At 38.6% G+C, this 27,909-nt stretch overlaps 2 protein-coding genes across 2 annotated transcripts in view; one reads left to right on the top strand and one right to left on the bottom strand.

Moving 5' to 3' along the window:
• The window catches only part of lrrc17 (leucine rich repeat containing 17), a 74,986-nt gene extending 53,690 nt beyond the window's left edge, over positions 1-21,296 (top strand). The window contains exons 2-5 of the mRNA XM_004083013.5: positions 3,254-3,603; positions 6,514-7,000; positions 15,111-15,266; positions 19,566-21,296. Of these exons, the coding sequence (XP_004083061.1) occupies positions 3,319-3,603; positions 6,514-7,000; positions 15,111-15,266; positions 19,566-20,008 (1,371 nt within the window). The 5' untranslated portion in view covers positions 3,254-3,318 and the 3' untranslated portion in view covers positions 20,009-21,296. The remainder of the gene's footprint in view (positions 1-3,253; positions 3,604-6,513; positions 7,001-15,110; positions 15,267-19,565) is intronic.
• A 141-nt stretch (positions 21,297-21,437) lies between these two features.
• Positions 21,438-27,544, bottom strand: LOC101158653 (ras-related protein Rab-19-like). Its single transcript, XM_004083011.5, has 4 exons — positions 26,631-27,544; positions 25,116-25,299; positions 22,679-22,782; positions 21,438-22,590 (listed from the first exon to the last, which is right to left on the bottom strand). Exons 1-4 carry the CDS (start codon positions 26,823-26,825, stop codon positions 22,405-22,407), a joined length of 669 nt encoding a protein of 222 aa, XP_004083059.1. The 5' UTR covers positions 26,826-27,544; the 3' UTR covers positions 21,438-22,404.
• Positions 27,545-27,909: the final 365 nt, after the last annotated feature.

Here is a 27,909-nt window from a genome sequence, read left to right as displayed (position 1 = left end):
CTGACCCTGTAGTTCTGCCATCCTTGTCCTGGAGGCCTTATCCTCCTCACAAGGTTTTCTTAATTCAGCCATTTTCCTCTGCCAGTCTTCTCTTTCTTTAGCCAGCTGATTCTGTGCTTCTGTTAATGCCAACTGATGGTCATTTAGAAGACGCTCTTGCTGCATTTTTAGGTCGTCCGTCAGACGGAGTAGTTGGACGATCCTTTTCTTTTGCTTGGAGGCTTTTTTAGAATCGGTCTCCTTCTGAGCCGTCTTTAGCTGAGCGATTTCTTGCATGAAAGAGGACTTTTCTACCTCCCATTGCTGCCTTTCTTTTGTCAGGTGGCTCAAAGAGGTTTCCACTTTTGCTAAAAGTTCTTTCTTGTGGCTCATCTCTACTTTACGGTGATCAGCTTTCAGAGCAGAGTCCGTCAGCTTCTGATCTTCCTGCCGGAGAAGCTCCTTCAGACGCTTTACTTCCCCTTTCAGAGCAGCGTTCTCTACTTGAAGTGCTCCTGCGTTCTCCACTGAGGTTGACTCAGATGTTGAAGTCGGCTTATCCAGTTTTTGACGGCAGATTGTGGGCTTGGGTTTTTCCCAATCCCGCTGTCTTTTTGGTTGCGGAGGTTCTGGCACGTCAGGAAAATCCTCATGATCGTCAGAAAGGGGGGAGTAATCACACTCTCCGTCAATGTCACACCAGTCCACAAAAGTGTCTCGTTTTTTAGGACGAGTAGGCTGAAACATCAACTCAGAAGTGGCCTTGTTCTCCACAACAGATTCCAAATTGCTGAGTTTTAAATTCTTTAGGGTTTTTCGGACAGCACGGCTTGTTGATGGTTCCATGGTACTATTAATTGAGGTTTCTAATCACAGTTTGACAAGAAAGGTTCTTTGTAACCGAAGACTCTTCTTTAACTTGGTCTTTGGTTCTTTGCAATACACGAAAACCTGGGCACAAAAATTGATCAGAATCTTAAGTTTTAAGGTGTATTTATAAACTTTTAACAAAACTTCATTACAGATGATGTTACATCATATGACATCATATGAAATCAAATCATGACATGAAGTCATGATATGATTTCATATGACATCATATGAAATCATATCATGACATGAAGTCATGATTTGATTTTATATGACGTCAAACCATGACATCAGTGAAGTCATCAGATGATGTCACTGGTGGTGTAATATGTAGTGAAATGATGCAATCACCTTTAAATTTCGGAAAGGGTCGTTTTCTGTGTTTTTTATTCTTTTTACTCCAAATTCTTGTTATGTTCACAAATGTTTGAATCTATTTTAGTCTAGTTTTTCACTGATTTGCACATTTACATTTTAAGCAGGGTGTTTCATTTTTTTCTGTAGCCCCTCTCTTGAGTTTTCTATCGGGATTGCTTCAGTGTCAGATGTAAAATATTCAGTCTGTATAAAATTGATTAAACCTTTTTTCAAGTGAAATGCATTTTATTTGAGATCATTTGGCTTCTGTGAATGAATGTGTAATAGTAAGTGATTAGGCTACAATGCTGGTTGAGGCTTTTTTCCAACTGAGAAAAAAGCAAAACAAACACAAAGCTGTTATTTTGCTTTTGACTGCATAAGAGAAATGGACTGATTGAGTGTGATGTCTTACCTACGACTACCTTTTGAGGTGAGGGCCACTGGGCACCACATGCTTTTATTTAGGCATCTGTTGGCCAGTTTATGACTTAAATAACTTACAATAAAGAAATAATATTGTGGAAAAAATAAGGTATAGTATGAACATGGTAAAAAAGCAATCAGAGCAAAATTGGTTTTGCCAACAAATGTGATGACTGAATAATAGCTGTTTATTTTCTCAATAGAAGTCTATGGGATTTTGGCTTCTTGAAGCCAGCAGGTACTTCCTGTTTGGAACGCCAGAAGGGAGGAGTCACTCAGTCCAGTTCTCACACAGTCATAGTTTGGAGCTACATTGGTGCTGATCCAGCACGGGTGGAGTTACAATAATATACTGTATGTGAAAAGTCATAACAGCATATTCAGAAACTTTAACCTCTGTAGACTGGTAAAAACCGACAAATTCATTCAACTTTTGATTCCTGCAGGCTGTGTCTACTCGTATGTGCGGTGGCCCAGAAGGGTAACAACACAATACTTTAGATTTCGCAACACAACACAGAATAACATACTACAATTAACTCACTACACGAAACAATGTGTTGTGATTTAAAGTGTTGTGTTGTGAGTTCAAGTGTTGTGTTGTGAGTTATTGTTTCATGTTGTGAATTAATGTTGTGAATTATTGCGTTGTGAGTATTTGTGTTGTAAGTTATTCTGTTATGAGTTATTGTTTCGTGATGTCAGTTAAATTTTTTAGTGTTTTGACGAATTGTGGCATGTTATTCTGTGTTGTGTTGTGAAATCTATAGTGTTGTATTGTGATTCTACTGTAGGGTGGCCCAGAGGTGCAAGACACATTTACATTTAAGATACAACAACAACAAATCCCAGAACAAATGAACAAATACAGAAACACAACAGCAAATCCGGGTGCAAACTACCAATACCAAATCATAAAAAACAATCCTGTTACAAATGACCAAATCCAGAAACACAACAATAAAAGCAGAGACACGGCTTCTAACAGAAAGTGGACCTAATATAAAACCATTTGTGTTTGATTTTTTAAAGTTTTTTAAAGTTTTATAAGTTTAAAGTTATTTATTACTGTTTTTTTTACAAATAAAACCTTGAAACTGTCCAAAAGCATTTTTTCAATACTACAATAACCTTTTTTGATAACACTGTTTAGAAAGGTAAAGTTTTTGCATCACTTTTGGTATTAAAGGTTTTCCCTTTCCTTTAACAGCTGCTCGCTTTCGTTCATTTTTTCTTCTTCTTCTGCTTTTTTGCACTTGCCAGCCAAGCTTAACGGAAAGAGAATACTTTCAAAACCAGAAGTAAACAAAAACTTTACCTAGCTAAAATGTGTTTAATTTTATACTGTAGTAATACAGTTTAAAAGCCGCCATGCAGGACCTATGTCTTAGAAAACGACACAAGTTTCTTTTTTTTTTGGGCTAAAAATTGCATCATCATAATTAAAAATACACTGGAAACGCTTATAAAATAGATCCAGCGATGATTGGAGTGGGTCTTTAAATGTTTGTATGTTCTTACGAATGATTCTAACATGGAAGTAAAGGAAAAAGATTTCAAAAAACGAAATTTATTTGAAGCAATTCTGCATTCACTGATGATTTTTCCATCATCCCCGTAGGTTTGACCAGCCTCCTGTGTCCCTTCTCTCCAACCCCCTGGCTGCCTCTTCCTCTAGCCCTCATCATGCGCTTCATCATCTCCCTCCTGCTCCTGCTGCTCATCTGCTCTGCTGAAGCCCGGAAAGGCCCCCGGTCCAAGGATGGGGAGAGGGGCCCAGCGGGCAAACTGAAGGGGATAGTGCGTGGCAGGGGCAGAGCCGGTGTCATGAGGCGTCAAACTCAGGAGTGTACGGAATACACGGAGGCCGGAGAGAAGTACCTGGACTGCCAGGGCAGGCAGCTGACCTCTGTGATGCAGAATTGGCCCAGAGATATTCAACACCTCATCCTCTCTAGAAACAAGTTTAAGGTATTTGCTGCAAGAGAAGGGAAGCTGGAACATTTTTATTTTTTGGCAATCCTGGAATCCACTTTAAAAGCTGCAGAAATGTTATAATCAAATATTTAAAGACAAACATTAAGCTGAGCATCTAACTTTTGTCTTTCACTTAAACCCCTGAGCACTAGTTGGCAGCTCATCAGGCGTTTTTCAACAACTCTGCACCAAAACAACCAGAAGATCTTGCGAGAATCACCTTGCGGTAGTTATACACTTATTAGACTTGCAGTTGTTATTTTACAATTCAATGGCGTCTGTGCAGTCTTACCAGAAATAGAGAGATTGGCATGTTGCAGATTGTTTGTTGTTGATTGTTTTTTGGTCGTTTATTCCAGCATCCATTTGCTAAATTTATAAAATACATTTCAGCAGAGTTGGAAACCCCTTCATTTGTCTTAATCCTACTTAAAAAACTTCTTTGGTCAGGGTACTTTAAGCTTTGTTTTTTTTATGCTAAAATATATTTTCTTGTGGAAACAAAAACAGAGTTTTTAAAACAACTTTTCATAATTTACCTAAAGCAATCAGAATTTCCGTGGGTAAAAGCAACTCGTCTGTGGGATAAAGTTGCAGTGTCAGTCTAATAATAGGATTCCTTAATAAGCTGGTTATAGAACATTAACAAGCCTTAGTAATCTGTTCATAAGCCTTAATAGGATACTTAATAAAAATGTTGGCATTTGTAGTAGTTTTACTAATGCCTTAAGCTGCGTTCACTTCAAATGTGATTGGCCTGTCAAATTCCTGTTGGCTGTCTCTATTGGGCCGCGCGGCGAAGTCACTGCTGTTTAAAAAAACCTGCTCCCCCAGATGTGTGTGGGAGGAGCTACTGCTAGATGTCTTTAGCCCTGATCACATGGAGCGGTGTCTGTGTATATCTCATTTACGATGCGTGGAAAACACGAAGGATGCTACTAAAGCGTCAGTAAATGCGTCTCCATGTCTAGGTTCATGACATCATTCAGAGACTCTCCCAGTACGCTGAACTTGAATGACAGCCGCTGTCTGCGGCGTCTTTGTGTCTCGCATGAGTCCGTGGAGGGAAAAAATGAAATTAAGAATAAAATTAAAAAATCTTTTTACTGTAAGAATAAGAAAAATATCATATATGTAAAGGACAAAAACCACTTCATTCTCACCCTTTTGGGATTAGAACTGCACTCGCTGATCGTGTCACTGAAAACGTCACGTGTCCAAAGCCGAGTCCCTGTTTGGTTCATGCGATACATCGTCTTCGCCAAAGTTTAGATTCTTCAATTCTGGAATTCCGAGTAAGCGCCCAAATCGCACTGCAGGAACTCAGATCACGTCTACTCTGTACATCAATTAAACATTCAAACTGGCCGCCTCTGCTGCACGAATCGCTTTTCGGCCCAAACACAGCTTCATCAGGATTAACTTATAAAGACAACCATTGGTAAAGCCATTATTGAACATTTATTAAACATTTCTTTAGCATTTGTAAAGACTTCATGAGCCAATTATGGGACATTTATGGATGTCTTATAGATATTAATCAGCTCCTTACAAATACGTTTATTAGCAAATTTAGATGTTTTACAAATATCTTATGTATTATTAATAAGCAACTGAGGGCTTTAGAAACAAATTGCTTCTTACTTATAACTAGGATTACTTTTTGAAGCTTTACCAATTTTAACCATAGCAAAGATGTATTAGTATTCAGAAAATGTTTTTTTGAATTAATGTTCCTTCAAAAATTGTGATATACTGCCTGTGCCGCAGCATTGGGATATATTGTGTCGTCATGTGTATTGTGGTTCCTATCTATATCTGTATTTCCTAGACTCTTGTCAATACGCAGCCCTAGATTTTAGAGTTACTTCTTGTACTTGAATGAATGCAAGAAGCTCCTTGTTTTTGTATGTGTACGTCTGTTTAGGTTGTAAATCTCTTTCTAACTGGTTTATAATGAAATGCACTTGAAAAGTTTTTTGTGAACTCTTCCTTGACCAATGAAATGTCAGTCTGTCTGAAGACTTTCACAAACTTCCGCTGACACTTAGCTCCACCACATCACAAATATGATCGACTATCGTCCGCCCAGACAAATCTGTTTGCAAAAACGGAGAAGGAACATTTCCTGAGGATGTTTACTGCAGTTTTGCGGCCGCTAATGAGACCCCAATTATCTCCGAGTGAATGTAAACCTGGCCTCTTTTTGATGCTCAGGAGGCCGGATCAGACGCAGTCATTGCGGGTTTGGGCTGCCCTGCAACACGCGTGTGCTACAGGTGCTGAATGAGTCCAAACGAAATACTTTCCCAGTAAAATATTAGATAAAGAAGATTACTTATGGATCAATCGAAGTAAAGAAATGACAGTTTTACTTTTTGATGATTGTGCACGAGATCATATGAAAGGGGCAGTCTGAGCTTTAAAGGCACATAACTTTGTAAACTTTAATTTTTAAAGTTACTGTATCTTATAGTTCACATTGGTTATATTATCTTCTTTGTAGTATGGATTTACTACCTTAAAAATAGACTAGTAAACACCTTTAATTAGAATTCAATGAGCTCAAGAAAGCAGGACTGCACAATATGTTGGTTTTTCATACATGAATACACAATTTTTAAATACCATACACAAATTTGGAACCATCCACCTGATCAGATTGTTTCTTCCACTTTTCCATCTCTTTAAAAAACTCTTCCACTCCATGACACATGGAGCTTCCACTCCATGACACATGGAGTGGAAGCATGGGTTCTAACAACAGAGATGATGACCAGAAATGATTTTGGAAAAATAGCACAGAGAAATGTACCACCAGATAACTTTCAATTCAGCTGTGTTACCTCATACAAGTCTTGTAGGTGATTCTGTTAAACCAATTGTCGATGCTTCTCCCACCAGGTTTTGAGGGACAACATGTTTGCCCAGTTCAAGAAGCTGAAGAGCTTGGATCTCCAGCAAAACGCCATCTTTATGGTTGAGGATCACGCCTTCAGCGGCCTCTCCAAGCTCACAACCCTGCTCCTCCAGCATAACAATCTGAAATCTGTCTCTGAGGAGGTCCTGGTCCCCATGCCACACCTCATCTACCTCCGTATCTATGACAACCCCTGGAGCTGCCAGTGTCCTCTGGACGGTCTGGTCAGGTTCCTGCAGGTGCCTAGCAACCGCAATCTGGGAAACTACGCCAAGTGTGCAGAGCCGGCTTCTCTGAAAGGCGAGAAGTTGAAAACGCTTAAGGCGGATGTGCTGTGTGATGAGGGCACTAAAGCTGTGGATGAAGAGGATCCACCAGCGACGCTCCCATCAATAAAAAAGAACCCGGAGGCCATGTCTTTATGCAGAGTGCAGTACTTTCCGCAGCCTCGGATGGATTGCAGCAACAAAAGTGAGTTACCAAATGTTCTAATTTGAATAAAATCCCCAAGCTATCAGCAGTCAGGACTCTGATGGAGTTTTTTTTTGCCACTTTTCTTTCATAGTTTCAGACATTTTTGTCATCTTTTGAGTTTGTAACCGTCCTAACATATTTTACACATCACACATATGATCTTTTTCAAACTGTATTTTTTCATCTGCTCCTGATTCACTGCGATTTGAAGAAATAAATACTCAGAACTGACATTTTAAGCATAATTTGTTATTTATTTATGTCCTCAATCACAAGAAAACACCAAAAACACAGTTTTTATTGGAGTGGGTCTTTAATCTGACTATCTTCTACCATCGCTACCCATTACAAGGCGCATTGCAGTCCACAGCACAGTGCCTCGTGCTTCCAGAGAAGCTTGGACGCCAAAGTTTAAAAATGGCTGTGTAATGTTTTGGTTGCAGCCAGACAGTGAGCAGAATGTTGTTTGTTTTGTTTGAATTTGCTTCAAGAGTCTCAGTGGAACGGAAAGAGCTGCTTATGCTCTGAAGGTTTAAACTAAAGTCCGGTCTTGCAGCAGCTTTTGGAGGAAAAGTTCAGCCTAATTACTCCATATTTGTTTTTATTTCTTATCAAAAGTGTATCTCAAAATTTTATACTGCAAAATTTGATTAAATCAGTTTGATTTGGCTTTGGTTTGTATGTTTGGGCAAAGCTGCTTTATTTAAAAAAGGTTTTGTAATAAACTTTTGAATGATTTAAAGGCCTACATGGATTTAGAAGGGGAAAAAAGCTCCATTTTAGATTTTAAAGTAGCTTTTTGTTACTTTTTTATGATCCTACAGCTTCTATATCTGGTCTTTTGATTGACCCTATTTAACCATTTGTTTCATTTTGGATACACGTATTTCTGAAATCCCCTATCTCACTTGCGTGATGCAAACTTTCCTTAAAACCCATTGTGTATATCTTAGTCAATGTTTTCTTCCCTGAAGTTCATCATCGTCCCACATAGGGCAGGGATATTGCAGCTCATTTAAAATGCAAAATTTGTTGATAATTAATTAGTTATAAGGCAGTTACACCATGTTAAAAATGTCTGGATCAAATGTGAGACAGTGGGTAAGTAAGGCACTTTTTCCTTAACACTCATGTCAATATTTGTGAGCAAAAACTTACCATATCATCCAATGCAGCATATTTGATACAATCTATATTTCATTAAAGGGTTTAAAAAACATTTAATTTAAATAAATTAACATTTTGGTCATTTGTTGAAGTGGACGCTCCATTCTTACATCACTACCAAATGACAGTCCCTGATTGGTCAACGTTCAAACTGGTTTAACTTTCAATGTGTGTTCTTTTTTCAGACCAAAAACGGTCAGAAAAATGTGTTTAGCTATACGGGAACACAACAGTTTTGAATGCGGAATCCTGAAATGTGCGTTCACAACGACTTTTCATTGCCAGTCGTCGCTTGAATGCTTGTTTCGGAGGGCGGTGTGAACGTAGCGTCACAGAGTTAACAGAAAATTCAATTCCTATCACTTTTTTTGATAAAAATGTCATTTAGAATCAGAACACATTGGCTCCTTTTTGTGGTTCTCCCATAAAGCTATGATCACTTAAAGAATGTCACTATGATTAAAGATTCATCCCAGAACAGAGAGTAACTTCTTCATTGAGTTACAAGTCACAACTGCACAATGCAGCTCCTGTGTTTGAGCTTTAGGAACGTGTTTTTCCACTTATTTTTTCCCCTGCAAAGAAGCGTTTGAATCATGTCTTTATCTTAACCACTGTAAGGCCCCTCTGTTTTTTATAATCCCCTTTTATTTCTTTCCATCTATAAATAATGCACCAATGCTGGTCTGTGTCCTGCAGCGACTATGCATGCTTTCCGCATCTTTTGCGCCGTGCAGAACCTTTTCTTTGGTTTTTGCAGTTTTGTTGTTGTGTCAATAGTGTTAGCGCTGTGAAATTTTGATCACAGGTAGATTATTTTGCTATCCCTGTGCATCTTCTCAGGTTGCATCTGGTCTGCCTTGCAGAGTAAACACTTCCAGATGTGAACGGATGACTTTGGCGGGCTGTGATATGACACAGTCTTGAAAATCTTTGGGTTGAAATGAGGTAATGCAAAACAAAACAAAAAAAGCCAGGGGGCTCATTTCTGGGCACGTTTCACCAGAGAAAACATGATATTATCAATACCTCTTAGCTTTTAAGATCTTTTCCAAGAGAATGTCAAAACCTGTTGTTGTAGCTGGATGGGTTCACAGTCAAATTTTTTTTTAAAGTTTATTCATTCTAATCAGTTCTGCATTGGATTCTGTTCAGAAAATAGGAAAGTAGAAAAAGCTGGAGAATCCGACATTTTTTTAAATTTTCTTTTCTCTCTTTTTTTAAGTTGGTAGAAATGACTTTCATTGTTATTTTTCTTTTTTCGTCTGTGTAATTATTTCTGAGTGAGTAGCCTGTGTGCATTCAGACTGCTCTTATACTCACCAGGGTTCACTTGCAAAAGATTTTTAGCCTTAACAGGAGGTCTTTTTTTTCCTACCAAAATGGAAGTGTCTTTTAACATTTCCAACCTAAAGCTTACAAATAAATGAACCTCTGTGTGGACTCTACAGTACACGTTGAAAAACTAGCTTTTTCTTTTTCTCTTTTCGTAGCGACATTGACACGTCAACAGACTAGAAATAGAACTCCTGCGTAAAGCTTGCATTGTGAAGATACGGGCATGAGACGCAGACGTAATGGAGGTGATGTAAACATTCTGATTGATTACTTTTTGTGTCAATGCAACAGAGATGCAACCCAGATGGAGTTGCACAGATTAAATTTGCCTTATATGGTGCCCAAACGCTACTTTCTAGTCGATAGGAGCACTCATATCATTTGAACAGCACCAATTGGCTCCTTGTGCATTCCGCAGAATTTTGGGGGTTGAAATCAACAGAAAATTCTGTATGACGTGCCTCCGTCTCACCTACTTCATCTTTACGTTACCCTTGAGTTTTGTTTAAGCGTGTAATCAGACTGGGAAACTCCTTTGTTCCGGATCAAGTCTGCTTAATTTGCTCCAGATCGAGTCCCAAACCTTGCGTTTGAGACACACCTTTGCCTGACATCATGACCTGCGCTTACCCAAAAGATCTCGAGATATCCTTCAAGCTTTGGCTCGGAAATATCCGTAATACCACACTGACTTTCCACATTAGGCCTCAGTTTAAAGGCCCGTACACACCGGGACGAATATTCGCCAGCGTTTTTCGCCACGTTTTTTGTGTTCACACCCAGGCGATTTTCGCTGACGATGAGCCGAGCGAACATGCAATTTCATTCCCTGACATTAGATGGCGCTTAATGTAAACAGAAATACTCCTGTACACAAGGTGGCGCTGCGCAACTTTACGCTTCTTAAAGTCGCCTCACTCAGAAGAAGAGAGCAAGTATTTACGCGCTTGTCAGAATAATACAAAGAAAACATGAATATTTCAAGCACCAGTAGCTCCAACTGGTGCTTGGTTCGGGGATATTTTAGAATGTCCGTCATTATTTCTTCGCGGCAGTGTAGACGCTTCTTGGCGTCTATCTTCTTCTCTGGTATGTGTGCTCAGCAAGGCAGTTTTGTGTTTGAGCGCCCCCAAGTTGTGTTTTACTGTAACTTCAGAAGCTCCAGACACGTGTGCAAAAGCGCCATTCTCATTGGTCGAATAGATTTCGACGCATAGCGTCGAAAAAAAAAAACGAACCCGAGGCGTTTTTTTTTTTTTTGACGCTTTGACGCGTGGCGTTTTTTCGCGTCGGTGTGCACATTCACATTGGTGCCCTTTGTTTAGTCACGAGGAGTTAAACGTCGGCGAAAATCGCCGGCGAAATTCGTCCCGGTCTGAACGGGCCTTTACACACACAAATGTGGGGACTCAACCAAACTTAAGTCTCAAAGGCCTTGAATTTCTGTTTTGGACTAAAATAATGTCGATATAAAGTATAAAAGCTAAGCTTTTAACCTTACAACCCTCACATGTAGAGTGCCCAAATTGGATTTTCACGTATTCTGGATCAAAAAACAACCCCACAGACCCTCAAAACACATCCAAACAAGTGTGACATTACTACAAATGTGATGAAACTTTATGGAATTCATTTCCCCACATCCAGTAAAAGATGTTCCCTTACTTTTTGTTGGCAAAGGCAAGTTTGGAGGTCCATGATGCAACTGCAGTTTTCTTAGTCATTAGTATTTTAAATGGGATTGAGGTCAGAAGTGGGAGATGTGTTTTCCCAGGATGCACTGTTCAAGAAAAAGGCACAAAAAAAAAGACGCGGACAGACTTTGTAGATTCCATCATAGGTGAACAGATCGCATAAGGTGATCCATCATTGTTCAAAAGCATAACACAATATGGCTGACCTGGAGACTCCCCGCCATAAAAGTGACTTTAATCAATTTTTTTGTGTGAAAAAACCCTGGAAACGTTGGGAAAAGTTTTAAGAATTATAAATTTTGGGAACAGCAGCAAAGCCAACCAAGCTTTGTTCCCATCAACATGATTGGAAACATATTTCTGTCATAAAACTCCTTTTAAGGCCATGTGCATTTTTCTTCTTCCCATGTTTTTAATGTTCTTTTTTTTCTTTTTTGGTTTGGGGGCTGGTTTTCTTCCAATTTTTTTGGTAAACCGCAGCTAATTTGACACAGTTCTCAGACAAAAGACAAGTATTAGGCATACCAAATGTAGTAAACCCTGAACAAAACTTGAAATCTGCATAATTTAATATAAAGAATTCATAAATAAAAGAACGCTTTTTAAAGGGCTGGTCAGAGCAAAAGGTTGATGATAGTCCATTTGGTGAAAATCTAAAACTTAAGGTAAGAATTTCTGGGCGTTTACATCCAAATGTAAAAAACTATGAGATATGAAGCCGATCTCAGCAGAATTGTTTTAGTTTTGCAAGAAAAAAATAAATAATAAAAACTCTTGTCTGAACATAATGGTGCTTAATGTAACACCTTCTCCAACGTGGAATCAGGTTTCCAAGTTCCTGGAAGAGCTAATGACACCATAAGTCAAAGATAATCATTTGCGGTGAGGCCTGCAGACGTGTAACTCACTCCACGTGTTTTTTGCAACCTGTCAGTGTAATGCATCCAGATTAATAGCCTGCACAACAAATTATTCTTTAATGGAATCAGCATAATGTGCTAGGCGGGACGTGGATCCTATATGTTGCAGCAATGAAATAAGGTTTCATTGTTGGTCATATATTTTTTATCGGCATATAAAATCTGAAATGAATCATATGATGACTGTGACAGGGTTTTATGAGGCCAAAAAAAATTATAAAACAAATAATAGATTTGCAGTGTGGTAACATTTTTTCTTTTTGGACGGGGAAATCAGGAAGAACAGATGTTCTCCTGAGTAATGAGTACAGCAGGTTCAGCAAGAAGACTGTCCAACATGGGAAAGCTTAGTTTTCCTGACATGTTATCTAACTTTTACTCTCCTGAAGGACTTTTCCTTTGAGCCCCTGAGTGACAAGGTTTTACAACTTTTCACATATATAAAAAAATGAATTGAAAACTAAGTAAAACAGGAAGCACAGTTACAGGGAATCTTCTGTATTTTTGCTCTGTAAGGCGCACCTTATAGAGCCAAACCATTGTTATTATCATTAAACTTCAAAATGACGTTATTAATTTCACAAAGTGAAAATCTAACTGATGTGAGCATTTTCTGAAGACCATTTATGAACCAGTTTTGAAGTTTAAAACGTTGATGGTTCAATAAAATAATACATTTAAATACAGTTTTTTTTGGCAAAAATTGTTCAAACGCAATGCATTTTGGTCTATATTCACCAATTGCCAAGCATCAATGCACACTGGTTTTTCATAGAAACTTCCAGGAAATTTCAAGAGCCCTCGATTTTGGAATTCTAGATTTGGACAGAACTACAAAATGGCGAACATATAGTAAGAAATGAAGGAATTCCGACATAGCCTAGAACTTGTTTGTAACGTGCTACACGTTAGCCACGTTAGCATATTTACAATACCTGTGATGTAAAAAACGAAAAAACGGACACAACAAATGTTACAATGACTACACTAAACTTACTTATACTTACTTACTTACTGTGACCATGCTAACTCCCAACTTTGTTAGTAACACGTAAAAAAGCAGTGTTAGCACAAACACTATACCAGTAAATCCCAACCCTGTTTACAACATGTAAAAAAACAGCCTAGTACCACTAAAACAAATGTGAGTATATTAACTTTGAGGCTCGTTGATAACACGTAAAAAACCCAAATTCCAACACTGCAACACATGTTAGCCGTGTTAATGTATACACAATACCTGTAACTCCCAATCTTAAATCAGTCTGATACCGCTAAAACAAACGTTACTGTAACTACACTAACTCCCAACCTTGTTAGTAAAACGTCAAAAACGTAGTCCGGCATTGCTACATGTTAGCCACGTTATCAAATAACGTTTGCAACACGTAAAAAAAATAAAAGATTGATACAGCTAAAACAAATATTAATGTGACTATGTTAGCTACCAACCTTGTTGGTAACGTAACAAAAAACGAAGTCCGATACTGCAACACGCTAGCCGCATTAGTCTATTCACAATAACACCCAACCTCTCACAATCACTTCAACATCAGCAAACACAACCAGAATTAATCCATATAAAAGGCACCCCGGATAAGGCATAGTATGATTTTCAAAAAAGTGCGCCTTATAGTGCAGAAAATCCCTTAATCATAGAGAGAATTTCGCGGAAGAGGCTCCATAACCTGAATGAGGGGAAGAAGCCTTTCTTCGGACTGTTGGATTGTCATCAAACTGATGGTTTGAGACCTCCAAACATTGAATAAATACAACAGCAGCTACACATAAATATTATGTAATCGACTAAAAAACATCTATATTTTAAGAAAACTTTCAAGAAAACTTTCATGCTCTTGCAGGCCACATAAAATGACATGGCGGGCTACATTTGGCCCCCGGACCTTGAGTTTGACATGTGTTGTAGGGCTTGAGGAAAGCTCAAACTCCCACAAAAAAGGCTTGATTTTCAGTTGACCAATGGCCTCAAAAAGGCAGCCAAAATGTCTGGTAAAGTCTAACCTTTTTTCAAACTTTAACGAGCCTCTCTGCCTGCTGCAGATTCATTCCCATCGGAGAACAATAGTCTCAACATTTCCTGCGTGTGCTGTCTTCGTGCACGCAATTAATAGTCCTCCGGAACTGATTTACGACACCCGGGACTTTATGATAACTGGCTGCAACATCTGTGGCAGTAAAGACGGTGCGTGAAGACTGCAACATCTGCTTCGAAAATGTGTCTGTGAGCATTTTTTAGCGCTAAGTATACAGTGAGTGTCTGTAAATACATCTGCTACACAGCATATACAATTCTCTAAAGTCTAACATAAAGACAGATAAAACAAACAGGTTTTAATTACGGTTACAGAGACGCCGTTTCTTTTAGAGCCATGAGACAAGTGGTAAATTTGACACTGAAGGTTTGAAGTTTTGCACTGCTTTATGCTGCTGTTACCTACACATAAAAATGAATCTTTATAGTCTGTTATCGGAATCGGACACTCTGGCCTGTTGCATCCATTACCGCTCATATAGCCTTTAGACAAATGTGTGTCTGAGGCTGGAAAGAACTAAGAGGAAGGGGGTGGGGGGGAACCTCCCCATTGACACATAACTCAAATATTGTTGAACATGCTGTCGTCCTTGGCTCCATCTTGAAATGTTAAACGTTAGATACAACCCACAGGACATCTTGAAATCATCTAAGATCCAGACATGTTCAATTCCGGGCTCTAGATGCAAAGCTCACATCTTGTACACCTGCACAAAAACCTGTAAATCTATCTACCAGTGACTACATATTTGTGTCGACATTTACTTAAAAACATCAGTATTTTCTGTGCTGAAAGATATCAAATGTGATTTTAACGCTCTTATATTAAACTTCTATACTCCCCCCCCCCCCCCCCCCCCCCTTATTCTTGTGGTTTTATTGAAAATGTCAGGGTTACATTTTATTATTTTTATTTTGTCTCCCCTCCTCCTCAGATATGAGCTACATCCCCTCTGAGATGCCGTCGGAAATGCACAAGATCGATCTGTCCAGGAATGGCATCAAACATCTCAGGCCCAAACAGTTTCTTCTGTCCAAAGACCTCAAGACGCTCAACCTCAGCAGCAACAACCTGCAGCAAATAGACACAGGTAACCATCCAGCCATTCATCCACAACCTATCATGTGATGCTTAGTTTATTGAAAATAGAAGGATTGCTTAATAAAGACTTTTAATCAAATGTTAAAGGATACATTTGATATTTATCAATTGAGTACAGGTAGTCTATCCACTTTTAACAAAATATTGGCTACTAATTAGCCACTTCAATGGTAGAACGTCTTTTTTTGTGTCCAAAAAGATCTGCAAATGTTTTCGATATATATACATATATATTTTTATTAACGTCCAATTTTGTGCCAAAAAAATGCCACTGTTAAAAAATTTTCCTGACTTCCCTGTTTTATTTTTTAGAGATAGCAAACCTTTAAAAAGAGGTGAATACAGTGTTTTGGGATGGAGAGCACTTGTGATTTTAGTTTATATTTCCTCTCCTCTGAGCTGTACAGCCTTTCAGTCGGGATTTTTATTCCCCCAACACGTGTTATACAGACTGCTTTCATGCAACTGCGACCACCACATGTTAGCCTGTCATCTTTTTCTAAAAAACAGAGAACATTCCTGCTTTCCACTGCAGTGAAACACTAAATAATCTAAGATTTGGAGAAAAAACATTGTTTACTTTTTTGGTATATCCCTTCATGGGTCGCCACGGCAAATACGTTGTCACAGGTGATTTGGCAGAGATTTTCACGCCAGATGCCCTTCCTGACACAACCCTGTATTTTATTCGGGCTTCGGACCGGCACAGGAAGACCCAGACGTAGGCCCCCTGTGTGGCTACATAGTTACAGACCTGTCCATCCTGGGAGAGGATCCCTCCTTCATGTGGACACCCCTAAGGTTTCTTCTTTTTTTCCCAGAATCCATTTTTATAGGCTTTTTCGTTACCAAAAAGGAGGGTCTAAGGGCCGGGATGCCCAGTTTAGCTTGGTCTGTTTAGTTTGGCAATTGCCTATTGTATATTATTGCATGTTCTTTTACACTACCTGTATGAAGCCAATTGAGACGACTGTTGTTGCAATTTTGAGCTATATTAATAAAATTGAATTGACATTAAGTAGTAATTGCAGCAAAAGCCCTGGGATGGAATGACAAACCTTCCAAGATCTACCCCGCCTCCACTCAACAGTAGCTGGGATAGTCTCAGTGACCCCGTGACCCCCAAAAGGGATTAAGCGAGTTTAGAAAATGGATTGATGGAATTCCTACAAGGATATTTGCGGATAAAGATGGAGGAAAATGTAGAGCTTGTCCCAAAAAAACTTAAAATAAAAAACTCTGAAAGACTTTAGGACCATAAGCACAGATTCAGAGGGAGACAGAAGGAAAACCAAAGAAGGTAACAAAAAAAGGAGTGGGATCAGATTTAATAAGAAAACAAACTGTACATAGTCCACTTTTTTGACTACTTAATCACTTTACCTCACCGCATAAAGGGTTTTTCTCTCCATTTGTGACGATCCAAGGATATTATAGATATGGCTTATTTCAAACCTTATTTTAGCAACTTGAGGTTCTTTCCAATCAAAAAAATGGAAATATATCATTACACTTGTCAACACTTTTGAATGTCTTTGCTTCATCAACAAGAAAACCCATTAAAACTGTTTATTCATTGCTGCAGAGACTGATAACTTCCTGCCTGGAGGGGAAATCATTGTAGCTTTGCTGTACTGCACAGATGTAAGCAATAAGTTGCACCCCTAATTCTGGAGAAAAAAAATTAGAAAATGACAAACATGTTCTCTTTGTGATCATAACAGCCCCTTACACTTGATTAAAATCATTTACATCAAATAAAAAGAAAGAAAGAAAGAAAGAAAGAAAAAAAGAAAGAAAGAAAGAAAGAAAGAAAGAAAGAAAGAAAGAAAGAAAGAAAAGATCAGATAGGAAAATATGTCCTCTTAGAACACAAAAGAACAGAAGCTTAATGGATTGAGATGTTCATCTGGGATTGTTTAGCCAAATATTTGAGGGTTTTTGAGGGAACAATGGTTTTGTTTAGTCAGACGGGAAGTAAATCCATCCATTTTATTAATTTAATTTTACATCCCGCAGTTTTTTTTGGGGGGGATAATAACTGGGAAGAGAAGGAATTAAATCATTTTCAGAGCCAATTGTGTCAGAGTTAAAAACAAAAACAAAACATAAAGAACTTTCATGTGGCACTTTCAAAGCCCAAATCCCTTTTATCCTCACATAAATTAGGCTTTAAGAAAGGATTTCAAGCTATAACGGGTGTTTTTTTTTAATATAGTGGTCAAAAACTCCTGGTTTTTCATCTCATGACAAAAAGGATTGAAAAGAAAGGAGAACATCCTCATATCCTTTTCTGTCTTACATAACTGTCATCTAAAAGCTAACTAAATGACATCCCCCTTTTTTAAATCTTTTATTTCTTGCCAAACGTTTCCACCTTAATATAATCCGCATACTCCTCCCATTTCCTGCTTGTCCTCCTCTCTTCCGCTCCGCAAAGATGAAAGCTGGCCCAGAGGCTGCTGGACAGCAACAAACAGCCTCCGCTTTCCAATCACGCCCACGAAACGCCACAGCTGAAGGAGTATGGCGGGTCTGGAAGCTTTTTTGGAGTTCATTAGCTCTGCTGAACGGCACGAGATTCACCTAATAATGCCAGCTGGTGTCTACCGTCTACTGCAGCCCAAAGAATTTTTTAAAACATATTTTTGAAATACTCTAGTTATTTAAAATAAAAGAATTAAGCTTGTGAGCTAGTGCCAAGTGTTGCCAAACCTATACAGCATGTTACTGACAATTTTAACACCTGTCAGGAGACCATAGATGAAAAATAGCCTTTGGGCTAATTCTGGGGCATTGCAGCCATGCTTTTAATGTGCACTGTCCCTGTTAAATAAATGAATAAATAAATATATATATTTTTTAATTTCTCATCTTTTCTAATAAGTTACCTGTTTTTTTGATAAGGGAATGTTGTCATACTAAAGATGGTAATAAAATACCTTTAAAGTTCTGATTTGCTCTTAAAATGCAAAATAGTTTAACAGTTTCTTTGAGATATAAAAAAAGAAAACAGATTCTGTTTTTACACCAAAGCTGTAAGTTTGATTATTTACACTTGAAAGAGGCTTGGTGCGAAATGATTTTGATAACCAAAAGTGGCCTTGGTTTATCTTTATTTGAATAACAAACGTCGTCAGGCTCGTCTTTGGGTCAGGGTCCACTAGATAAACCGGCTATGCTCTGAGTTTGGTGAATTTCATTATCCACTCCCAACATCACCAAATCCAAGTCCCTGATTGGTCAAAGGTTCAACCTGGTTCAGCTGGCATGCAGAGAGGATCTGACATCATCAGTCAGATTTACAACATTTTCCTGGCGACAGTTAAAATGCGTTGTACAAAATTTCATTTCAACATTTGTCTTCTGTTTGCAAACTGTATTGAAAAAAGAAAATCACCAAGTTTGTTATGATGAACCTACATTTACCTGTAAATGAAGTCTGTGCGCCGCTCCTTCAGGAAACACATGGACAACCTGTTTGTGGAAGTTTTCCTTTTCTTTCTTCAGTTTTAAAAATCTCTGTCTCAAGGGAGATCACTGCCAGTGACGTGTCCCCCCCAACCTGTCAAGTTTAGACACATAATCCTCCATTTAGAAAATGATGCTAAACAATAACTGGATGCACTTGAATTGGTACCACTGATTCTTTTGGCCGAGGTGTTATTTTCTCTTGGATCACCAGCGCCCTCTGCCTTGAGGCATGCGTACTGCGGGCCTCACCAAGTGTATTTCTAATGTGCATTGTTAGGAGATAAAAAAAGGCTCAAGGAGTCCCAAACTAGCACCAATGTAATCAGACAGTTGTTGAGAAATAAGCAAATGAAGTAATTAAAAAACATTTCACTACGATAGAAAGACCGAAACAGTAAAGCGCATGCTGCAGCTGTGTGCGGCACAGGGGAGGCACAGACTGCTGGTGCCTCACCTGCCGCTTTCTTGCATATTTGAACAGAAAATTTGCAAATTGGCTACTTTTTCTTTTAAACAACGAAACATTGAAAAACACTCACAGAAAAAAGAAATCATAAAAAAGACATGTCAAAAAATTAATATTTAATTTTTATTTTCAATATCAAAAAGTATATTCTTTTAATTTAATGTATGTATTTTTTTTACGATATATTTTAAACTCTTCTGACTCCTTGTGGTGCTGGTGCAAATTTTGTATGTAAAGCCTGAAAATGGTCATAAAAACCTGCATAGCTATGCAAGAGTTTTGAACATGGAAGCCCCAAAACGCGCATTTACAGGCATTTACCGGTATTTATTTATTTTTTTCTTCCAGCTGCTTTTTCAGGCCTGCTGCACCTACACGACCTCGACCTGTCCAACAACAGCCTCAGGTACTTCCAGTACGGCGTGCTGGAGGACCTCTACTTCCTGCGGACCCTCCTCCTTGACAACAACCCATGGACCTGTGACTACAACATCCACTACCTGGTCTACTGGCTCAAGCTCCATCCCGGTGTCTCCTACAGGGGCTTGTTCTGCTCCCATCCGGCAGAGTTCAGGGGCTGGCGGGTGGAAGATTACGTCAAGACCTACAACGGGGAATGTCCCATCGACAAACAGACAGAGGGCATCGATAATGAAGCGGCAGAGCATGGAGGGTCCGAAAACGAGGTCCAGGGGGTGATGGGGGAAATGGCTGAGGGGCAAGGCATACTTCTACCACAGCCCATAAAGAAGAAAGAGCCCAGCCCGTACGAAATCATCAGGTTGAGTTAGAATAGTTGAGGGTTAAATTCCATAGGTGAAAATGCTCAATAAAAGGTTAATCTTGGGATTTTATGTTTCAGAAATGTCAAGTTTGAGTGTATTTTTGCGATAAGAATCTGAAAAGCATGTCCCAACTGATCTTTCCTGTCTAGAAAGTTAGGTAGGAATAACTTTAGTTGAAAGTTTTTCTTTTTACTAAAAATGGCTATGCTGTTATAGAATTCTGCATAAAGCACAAGAACATGGCGCTATTATTTCTTTTATTTTACACAAGACTATTCCCAGTCCTGTCTGTTTACATATTTAACTACTTTTAATTTTATTTCTTTTCTTCAGAGTGCTAGGAGTTATGTAGAGGACATGTTGCTTTTTTTTTAAATGTACCACATTTTCATACTATAGGGCGCACCGTCAATCAATGGTCTATTTTCAAGGGCCACCAAACTATAAGGCGGATTAAGCGAGACAAACTGCGTTCACAGTAACCTTGGTTTGAGTCAGAGTAACATGCTACACATTAGCCATGTTAGCAGCATTAGCCGTGTTGGCGTAGTCACAATACCAGTAACTCCCGACCTTGTTTGCAACAAGTAAAAAAAAACAACTGATACAGCTAAAACAAGCGTTACTGCGATTCTGCTAAAAATACATAGCCCGACACGATACACGTTAGCTACGTTAGCATATTCACAATAAAACCCTACCTTGTTAGCAACACGTAAAAAAACGCACACCTCTAAAACAAGGGTTACTATGACTACGCTAACTCCTAAAATTGTTAGTAACACGTAAAAAAAAATACATACCCCGACACGATACACGTTAGCCACATTAGCTAATTCACAATAACACCCTACCTTGTTAGAACACGTAACAAAACGGGATGATACCTCTAAAACAAACTTTTCTGTGACTACGCTAATTCCCAACCTTTGATGGTAATGCATAAGAAGAAATAGTCAGACACCGCTGGATGTTAGCCGCGTAAACATATTCACATAACACCCAACCAAATATTTTGACAGAGCGTTCTGTACCTTTCTAAATCGCTTCAACGTCACTAAGCACAACCAAAATAAATCGATATATAAGGTGCTCCGGATTTCAGGGCACAATGTTGTTTTTTGAAAAAAATGAAGGCTTTTCGTGCGCCTCATAGTGTGGAAACTAGGGTAATTTAGATTTGAAAATCAGGATATTCATCTTTTAGCTTTTAAGTGATCCTTTGTTCTGGGTTTATGTTATTGTATGAGGTGACCTGCGTGGTTTTGAGAAAATAAAGTCAAATTTATTTTTGTCTGAGAATCAATTTCTTTGAGCGACAGACAGCGGTAAAATGCTGCACAAGCGTGCCCTGAATGGAAGCAGAAGGGATAAAACATACTGATTCCTGTCAGTTTGTGATATGAAAATGTTCTAGAAACTTCTCAAATTCAACTCCTTTAAAACACATCAGTTTATTAAAAGGCTTTAAATGTTATTAATAGAAAAATAAAAGACTTCAACAGAAATTTCATTTGTCCTCAGATTCTGTTTAGGCTCAATTAACCGAGTTTCCTCTTACAGCTACAATCTTCATTGGAGTTTTAAAAGGACATTTTAAAAATATTTTTCCTCTCCAGTACTTTGTATACTTATGCTGTTACAAAAAAAAAAAAAACCCTTTTTACACAAGTTTTAATTTCCAAACTTGATTATTTTTACTTTATGCTGCCCCCTAGTGTTTCTACAAAGTAACTCCACTCAAAATAAATGTGTTTGTGTTCTTCTATCATTTTGCCCAAACCAATGCAGTTCATCATGATGGGATGACAACTTAAAAAGAAAATACTAAAATGAAATAAAAAACACTTTCTGCTCTCACAGCCTGAAGAAATGATGTTTTAACGCTGTTTTGTAACAGAACAAAGTCAAACCAGAAGGTATAATTCAGTTCTTTAGCTTGTTTTTCCTCCAAGGTGACACAAAAAAGCAACATACTTTAGTAGGACTTTATCCAAGAGGAAATACTCATCATTTTACAAAAAAACAAAACAAAAAAACAATCAACGATTTGGTTGTAAACCCCCAAAGTTACTAAAAAACTATGATAAAATAAATGCACTGATGTCTTGGAATCTTGAATCTGATCCCAGCATATGTGCTTTCGATTCAAACTCAGTCTAAAATAAGTTTATTTGGATTTAAAGTGTCTTCAAGAGTCAATCTCCTGGGACGGTAGGAATTTCAGGAAAACTTCCGGCACACATTATTCACTTTCTCTCGGTTCTGTCAGATAAGTCACACGCACCTGTACCTGTACTGGTTATGCAACATTTTTCAAGGATGTGCGGCTTTCTGCAACACGCACACCGTTTTATAAAAAAAAAGCTTGATATGATTCTTTCAACTTCATTGTCCATTTTTCAGCAGCACGACTTCTTCTCTGGCGGCGGCGTGTAGGCGGCAGTGTTGAGGTCAACCGGTTGAGAGTTGGCTTGGAGTAGAATCCGCGGCAGGCCGTTGATGTCCTCGTGCTGGAACAGAAGGCCATTTCTCGACATCAGCTCCCTGGCCATCATCACAAAGGCCTCCTCCACATTCTGGCTTGCCTGGAAAAAGACGGGAGCCATGCCAAACAAATAACAAATCCAGACCTTTTTTTTTTTCTTTACGTCTCACACTTGCGTTGAGGATTACCTTTGCTGATGTTTCCAAAGCCGCCAAAATGCCTATCTCTTTTGCCAGGTTGCAGGCATCCTGGAACCGGACCTGCCGTTCCTCCTCCAGATCACATTTGTTACCTAAAAGTCGACAGAAGGAAACAGAAATGTCTGCAATTAAATATGCCAAAACATTTTTTAATTAGAACATTATGGAAAAACCCTTGGGAATTAAAGTTGACTCTAAATGTTTATCCCACATCTACAGCAGCAGCAAATGTTGGTTTGTGGGCTAGACTATTTGCATGTTACTTTTTGTCTATTTGTACTTTTTCAAAATTATTGAAAACTATATTCAACCAAGTCAGGAACCTCATTTCTTAAATAATTATGTTTCTTTTATAAGTTGACCTTCAAACACTTTACCCTGTAAAGCCAGCTACATTAAAGAACAGACAAAAAATTCAAATTTTTAAATTCAAACTTTTTTTTTGTAACCCAAAAAAATTGTAATACAATTTTGAATTATAGAATTTGAAGATACAGATAATATAAGTTATGATACATTGGGTGGTTTAGTAAATATTAGCATGAGTGTCCAGGAAAAAAAATTCCCTTATTTACCCATGGTCTCAAATTGGATCCATGTTTTTAAAACGCTGTAGCTGTATTATAAAGAATTAATTCTAAACAGCTTTTTCATTCTTTCAATGCTGTAGGTAGTCATTTATAAATATGAATAACAATAAATAAGTTTTCCCCATCATAAACTTTAGAAAAATAAACCTTGTCCCGCCAAAAGTGTCATGGAGGCAGCCGTTTTAAAATGAGTAGGAAAAGCTAATCCCCAAATGAAATGATGATGGCATAAAACATGGACCAAGTTTTATAGAATTGATTTTTAAGGAAAGTTTTAATCATGGTAACCCTTGTGCTATCCTAGGCACTATAACATTGGGAGTCGGGTCATCTAGACCCACTAGACAGTGCTCTGAACCTTTTTTCTTCAATGATTTGTGATCTTCACTGGTGTCCATGGATTACATGAAATCTTTCCACCTTTATCCACCTTTGTCATGGTAGGGAGAACACGTCAATGTAAGGGTGGGGTCATCTAAGATAGCACAAGGGTTAGGGATAGAGCAGTGTTTTTCAACCAGTGTGCCGCGGCACACTAATGTGCCGTGAGAGATGGTCAAGTGTGCCGTGGGAAATTGCCCTCATTAACTGATCTAAAAACATTTCCCCTCTCCAGGAAATCAGCTCTTTGTTCACCCAAACAGGCCCTGATAAAACACTGAGTAGTTAGGAATATAAAAATAATGAAATTATTTTTTCTTTGTGTTTATTTAATTCTATTAAAGACATTTTAATAAGAATGACGGTACCGCGATTTAGCTGCAACTAAAGTTGTTTGCGGAAAAGTCCCGCCCCTTTAACTGTCTCCGCCAATCATTCTTGAAGGCTTAATCACACGTCATCAGTCTGACCAATCAGAAGTGGTTAAAGTCCTCACTTCCTTGTTCCAATTTAGCTCAAAAAGTCGCTCAGTTCTAACAAAAATTCCAGCTAAAGCTCGTCTTTATCGGTGTAGCTTTCCACAGAATCTGGTATCAGACCGTGGAAAAAGTGAACAAAACAATGAAGCTCAGAGACGAGAGTCTTTCTGCATTTTTGCTGCAGTTTTCACACTACATCTCCCATAATGCATTGGGTTATAGGGACAGCGCCTCAGCGCACAATGAGTCGTCCTTGTTAACGTCTTAAAACCACAAGGAACACACAGCAAACAGTTTTTAAATGTTCTAACTTTATTTCATCTTTTATATAAAACAGCTGCAACTTCCTGCTTTTTCTGCCACAATTATCACAAAATGCACGTGAGATTGCGGGGGGGGGGGTCTGTCGATCAATACAGACTATGAGTTTCTGCTTTTTTTTTTTTTTTGGATGCTGGCGTGCCGCCGGATTTTTGTCAAGGTTAAAGTGTGCCGTGGCTCAAAAAAGGTTGAAAAACACAGGGACAGAGGTCTCAGAAATATGTGTATCAAATAAGATACTAATGGTAGTATAGCATTTACATGTACGATATTGTGGTGTTGTTTTTTAAAATGCCACTCTAAATTGTTAAAAAGTATTCCATGAAGCCCTCATATGATTCCAAACTCTATGATCCACAAAGTTTTAGTGCAATCTAGCAAGAAGATCAGATTTGTGATAATCCATCCATCCATGTATTTTCTAAACCCACTTAATCTTTTTTGGGGTCACAGAGTTGCTGGAGCCTATCCCAACTACTGTTGGGCATTGGCAGAGTATAACCTGGACAAGTTGCCAGTCCATCGCAGGGCTGTGTATGTGTTAGAAGTCCAGGGTGTAGCTTGCCTTTGCGGTTGGGATAGGCTCCAGCAACCCTGAATTGGATTAAATGGGTTTTGAAAAAACAGACAAAGAAAAGTCCAGTTCCCACTCACCTATAAGCACCAGGACCACGTTTGCCGCCCCATACAGTTCCACCTCCCTGATCCAGTGGCTCACCGAGTCAAAGGTCGCCCGTCGCGTGATGTCATAGGCGATCATGGCGCCGTGTGCACTGCGGTAATAGCTTTGGGTGATGGTTCGGAACCTCTCCTGACCAGCGGTGTCCCAAACCTGCATCTGAGCAAAGCACAGCATTACACCAGCACTCAAGAAACTCTTCAATATTTGCGCACAGGAACACTGGAAAGTGTCAGGAGAGCAGTTGTCTTGGCCCCGATGGGGAGAATACAAAGAACTTTGTGTTGTCATTGAGAAAACTCCCCAAGGACTGAACCAACCTCTCTGGTGTCGTAGCAACTACTTCAGAATCACCAGAGACCATGCAGGGTCTCCTTTTACCAAACCAGAAACAACATTTATTTAGAATATTTTTAACTATATCAATCCTTTTACATGTATGACTAACAGTCCGTTTAAAAAATATATTTTTCGTTTTTCTCACGTGTTGGCTTTGCAAACATTCCAGATAAACCAGTACATACTGTAGATTGTTTTTTTTTATAATAAAAAAAGACCTGTCACAATAACTGCTTATGATGACACAAGAAAGTGTGTGCATTTCTGTCAGTGGAATGAGGATCTGGAATAACACAGAGGGAAGTATCATAAACATGTTCAAATGTTTAAAAATGAGTTGAGAATTTTAAGTGTATAAATTAGAAACAAGAGGCTTAATGGGACCATGTACAGACAATTTCCTGAAGTTATTTCTGATACCTTAATGTGTTTTTTTTATCTTTAATTTATTATATGTTTAACACGTAAAAACAATCATTGTAAGATGTTTTAAAAGAAAGATTTTCTTTCACTCCTTTACTCCTCCTTTACTTTGTGATTGAAAAAGGGAAATCAAATCAAACCAAACATCGGAAAAGCCAAATGAAGCCAAAAGCTTCCTTTTATCAATTTTTACAGCCTTGAGGTTCATAAAAAAGGGGCATTAAGATGAAATAAATAATTCATCTTAATGCACTTTATGACTTGAAAAACAGGTTTAAGTTTGATAATTAGTCATGAATTGCTTGATTTATTTATTTGCGTTGCGGAGTCTTTCTTGTTTGAATATTTTATTGGTGAGAGCATTAAAAAAAAAGTTGAACTCCGTAAAACCCATTTTAGCTCCTTTCTTATACTAAGTTTTGATCGATAGAAAGTGCTTTTCAGAAAAGTGAATGCAGAACTAATCATGATGCTAACTTCCTTTTTTAGAACAACAGGAAGGAGTTCAAGGGGCGTTCTACTCTTTGTCTGCACAGACAGCTCAGGCAGAAGAACCCGAACAACAGGTTCCTCAGGTAAACGGCTCACTTAACTTGTTTCGGGCGGAGCCAAAGTGCGCTGTAACCAAAAGGAGGCGTCACCTCTAAATCGTTTGAGAAGATGAATGACAGTTTGTGGGCATAGGTCACCATGTCCATACAGAACCACGCATCACAATGGAGACCAACCTTGACCTTCTTGCCCTCGATGTCCAACGTCCTGACGGTGAAATCAACCCCGATGGTGTTCTGCTGTTTCTCGGAGAACACCCCAGATTTGAAATTCTGGACCACGCAGGTCTTCCCAACGTTGGTGTCTCCTATCAGAATGATCTTGAACAGAAAATCGAAGGAGTCGTCGTGTTCTGGCCCCGATTCCTGCATGGTAGATCTTTAAAAGTTTGAGGGTTTTTTTGGGACGGAAATGTTCCTTCTTGCTCCTTGAATATTTAACCTTTAAGGTCAAATAATGTTGTGTTTTCTTTATGAGTTTTGACAGACAACTCTGCAGTTCAAGTGAAAAAAGTTCCAGTTATTGAGCAGGTGGTGCACCCAGCAGCAACTTTGTTTAGACTAGGAAGTCCTCATGTGTTTTGCTTAAATTTGCAAAAAATAGAATTTAATAATTCTATTTTTTTTTACAAAATGACAAAAATTCAGTTGCCGTCTTAAAAAAAAAAAAAAAAATTCAAATCAAAAAAGGTTATAACAGGATCAGTCTTTAAAAACAAAAACAAAAAAACCCCACATGTGGGATTTTCTTTCCAGTTTTGTCCTCCTTCGTCCGTACGCCCCCCAGGCAGATCCGACCTCCCCCCTTTCCTCTTGTAGGACAGAACAGACTCAGTTCAGTTTCTCATTTTAGCTCAGGTGTTGACTTACTTTGTTGCCCTCGGCAGAACACGGCATGAATTCACATCCTTTTGGGTCCTCGTGAGTTCATGTTGGGTTCCAGGATCTTCTTTTTAAAAAGGAGTCAGGAGATGGAAGTTATGATCCTCTGGGACACCTGCTCCTCTCACGCTCCGACTTTCTCCTCTAACCTTCTCTTTCTCTCCACATAGCTTGTGTGGTGACAACACAAACCTGCCCCACCTGTTCTCCAGTTATGGCCCTGCCTTGTAGCTCCTGTGGAATTGTGGGAAATGTAGTAAAAAACCACAGAACAAGCTCAACAGATGAAAAGTTTGTTTCCCTGTAATAAATGTTGATGTAGCTTCCTTTATCAGAGGGTATAAGGAAGTAAAAGTGAATGGGGCTTAACTTTATGAGTTTACCTCTCCATTTCATGTAGTTTTACAGTGTAATACTTCTCCACAACATGACAAAACAACAGGCGCAGCTTTTATCTGACGAGGTAAAAGCAGAGACTTTACCTAAAAAAATACAAACTTAAAAAAAGAAAATCAAATCCAATAAAACATTTTTTGAAATACTAAAATGAAATCAGAGCAAATCAAAATGATTT

This window comes from Oryzias latipes, chromosome 23, assembly GCF_053564925.1.
Source record: "Oryzias latipes strain Hd-rR chromosome 23, Olatipes_Hd-rR_3.1".
NCBI lineage: Eukaryota > Metazoa > Chordata > Actinopteri > Beloniformes > Adrianichthyidae > Oryzias > Oryzias latipes.
Note: the sequence above shows the minus strand (reverse complement) of the source record. Positions and strands in the feature narration are given on the sequence as shown.

What these genes read in the sequence shown, in the direction of transcription:
- LOC101158653 (XM_004083011.5), bottom strand. Translation starts at nt 26,825, where the DNA reads ATGCAGGAATCGGGGCCAGAACACGACGACTCCTTCGATTTTCTGTTC. An exon ending in TCGAGGGCAAGAAGGTCAAG is followed by an intron (nt 25,300 to 26,630) that starts GTTGGTCTCCAT and finishes TGCTTTGCTCAG; the next exon opens with ATGCAGGTTTGGGACACCGC. An exon ending in CTTTGGAAACATCAGCAAAG is followed by an intron (nt 22,591 to 22,678) that starts GTAATCCTCAAC and finishes GTCTTTTTCCAG; the next exon opens with GCAAGCCAGAATGTGGAGGA.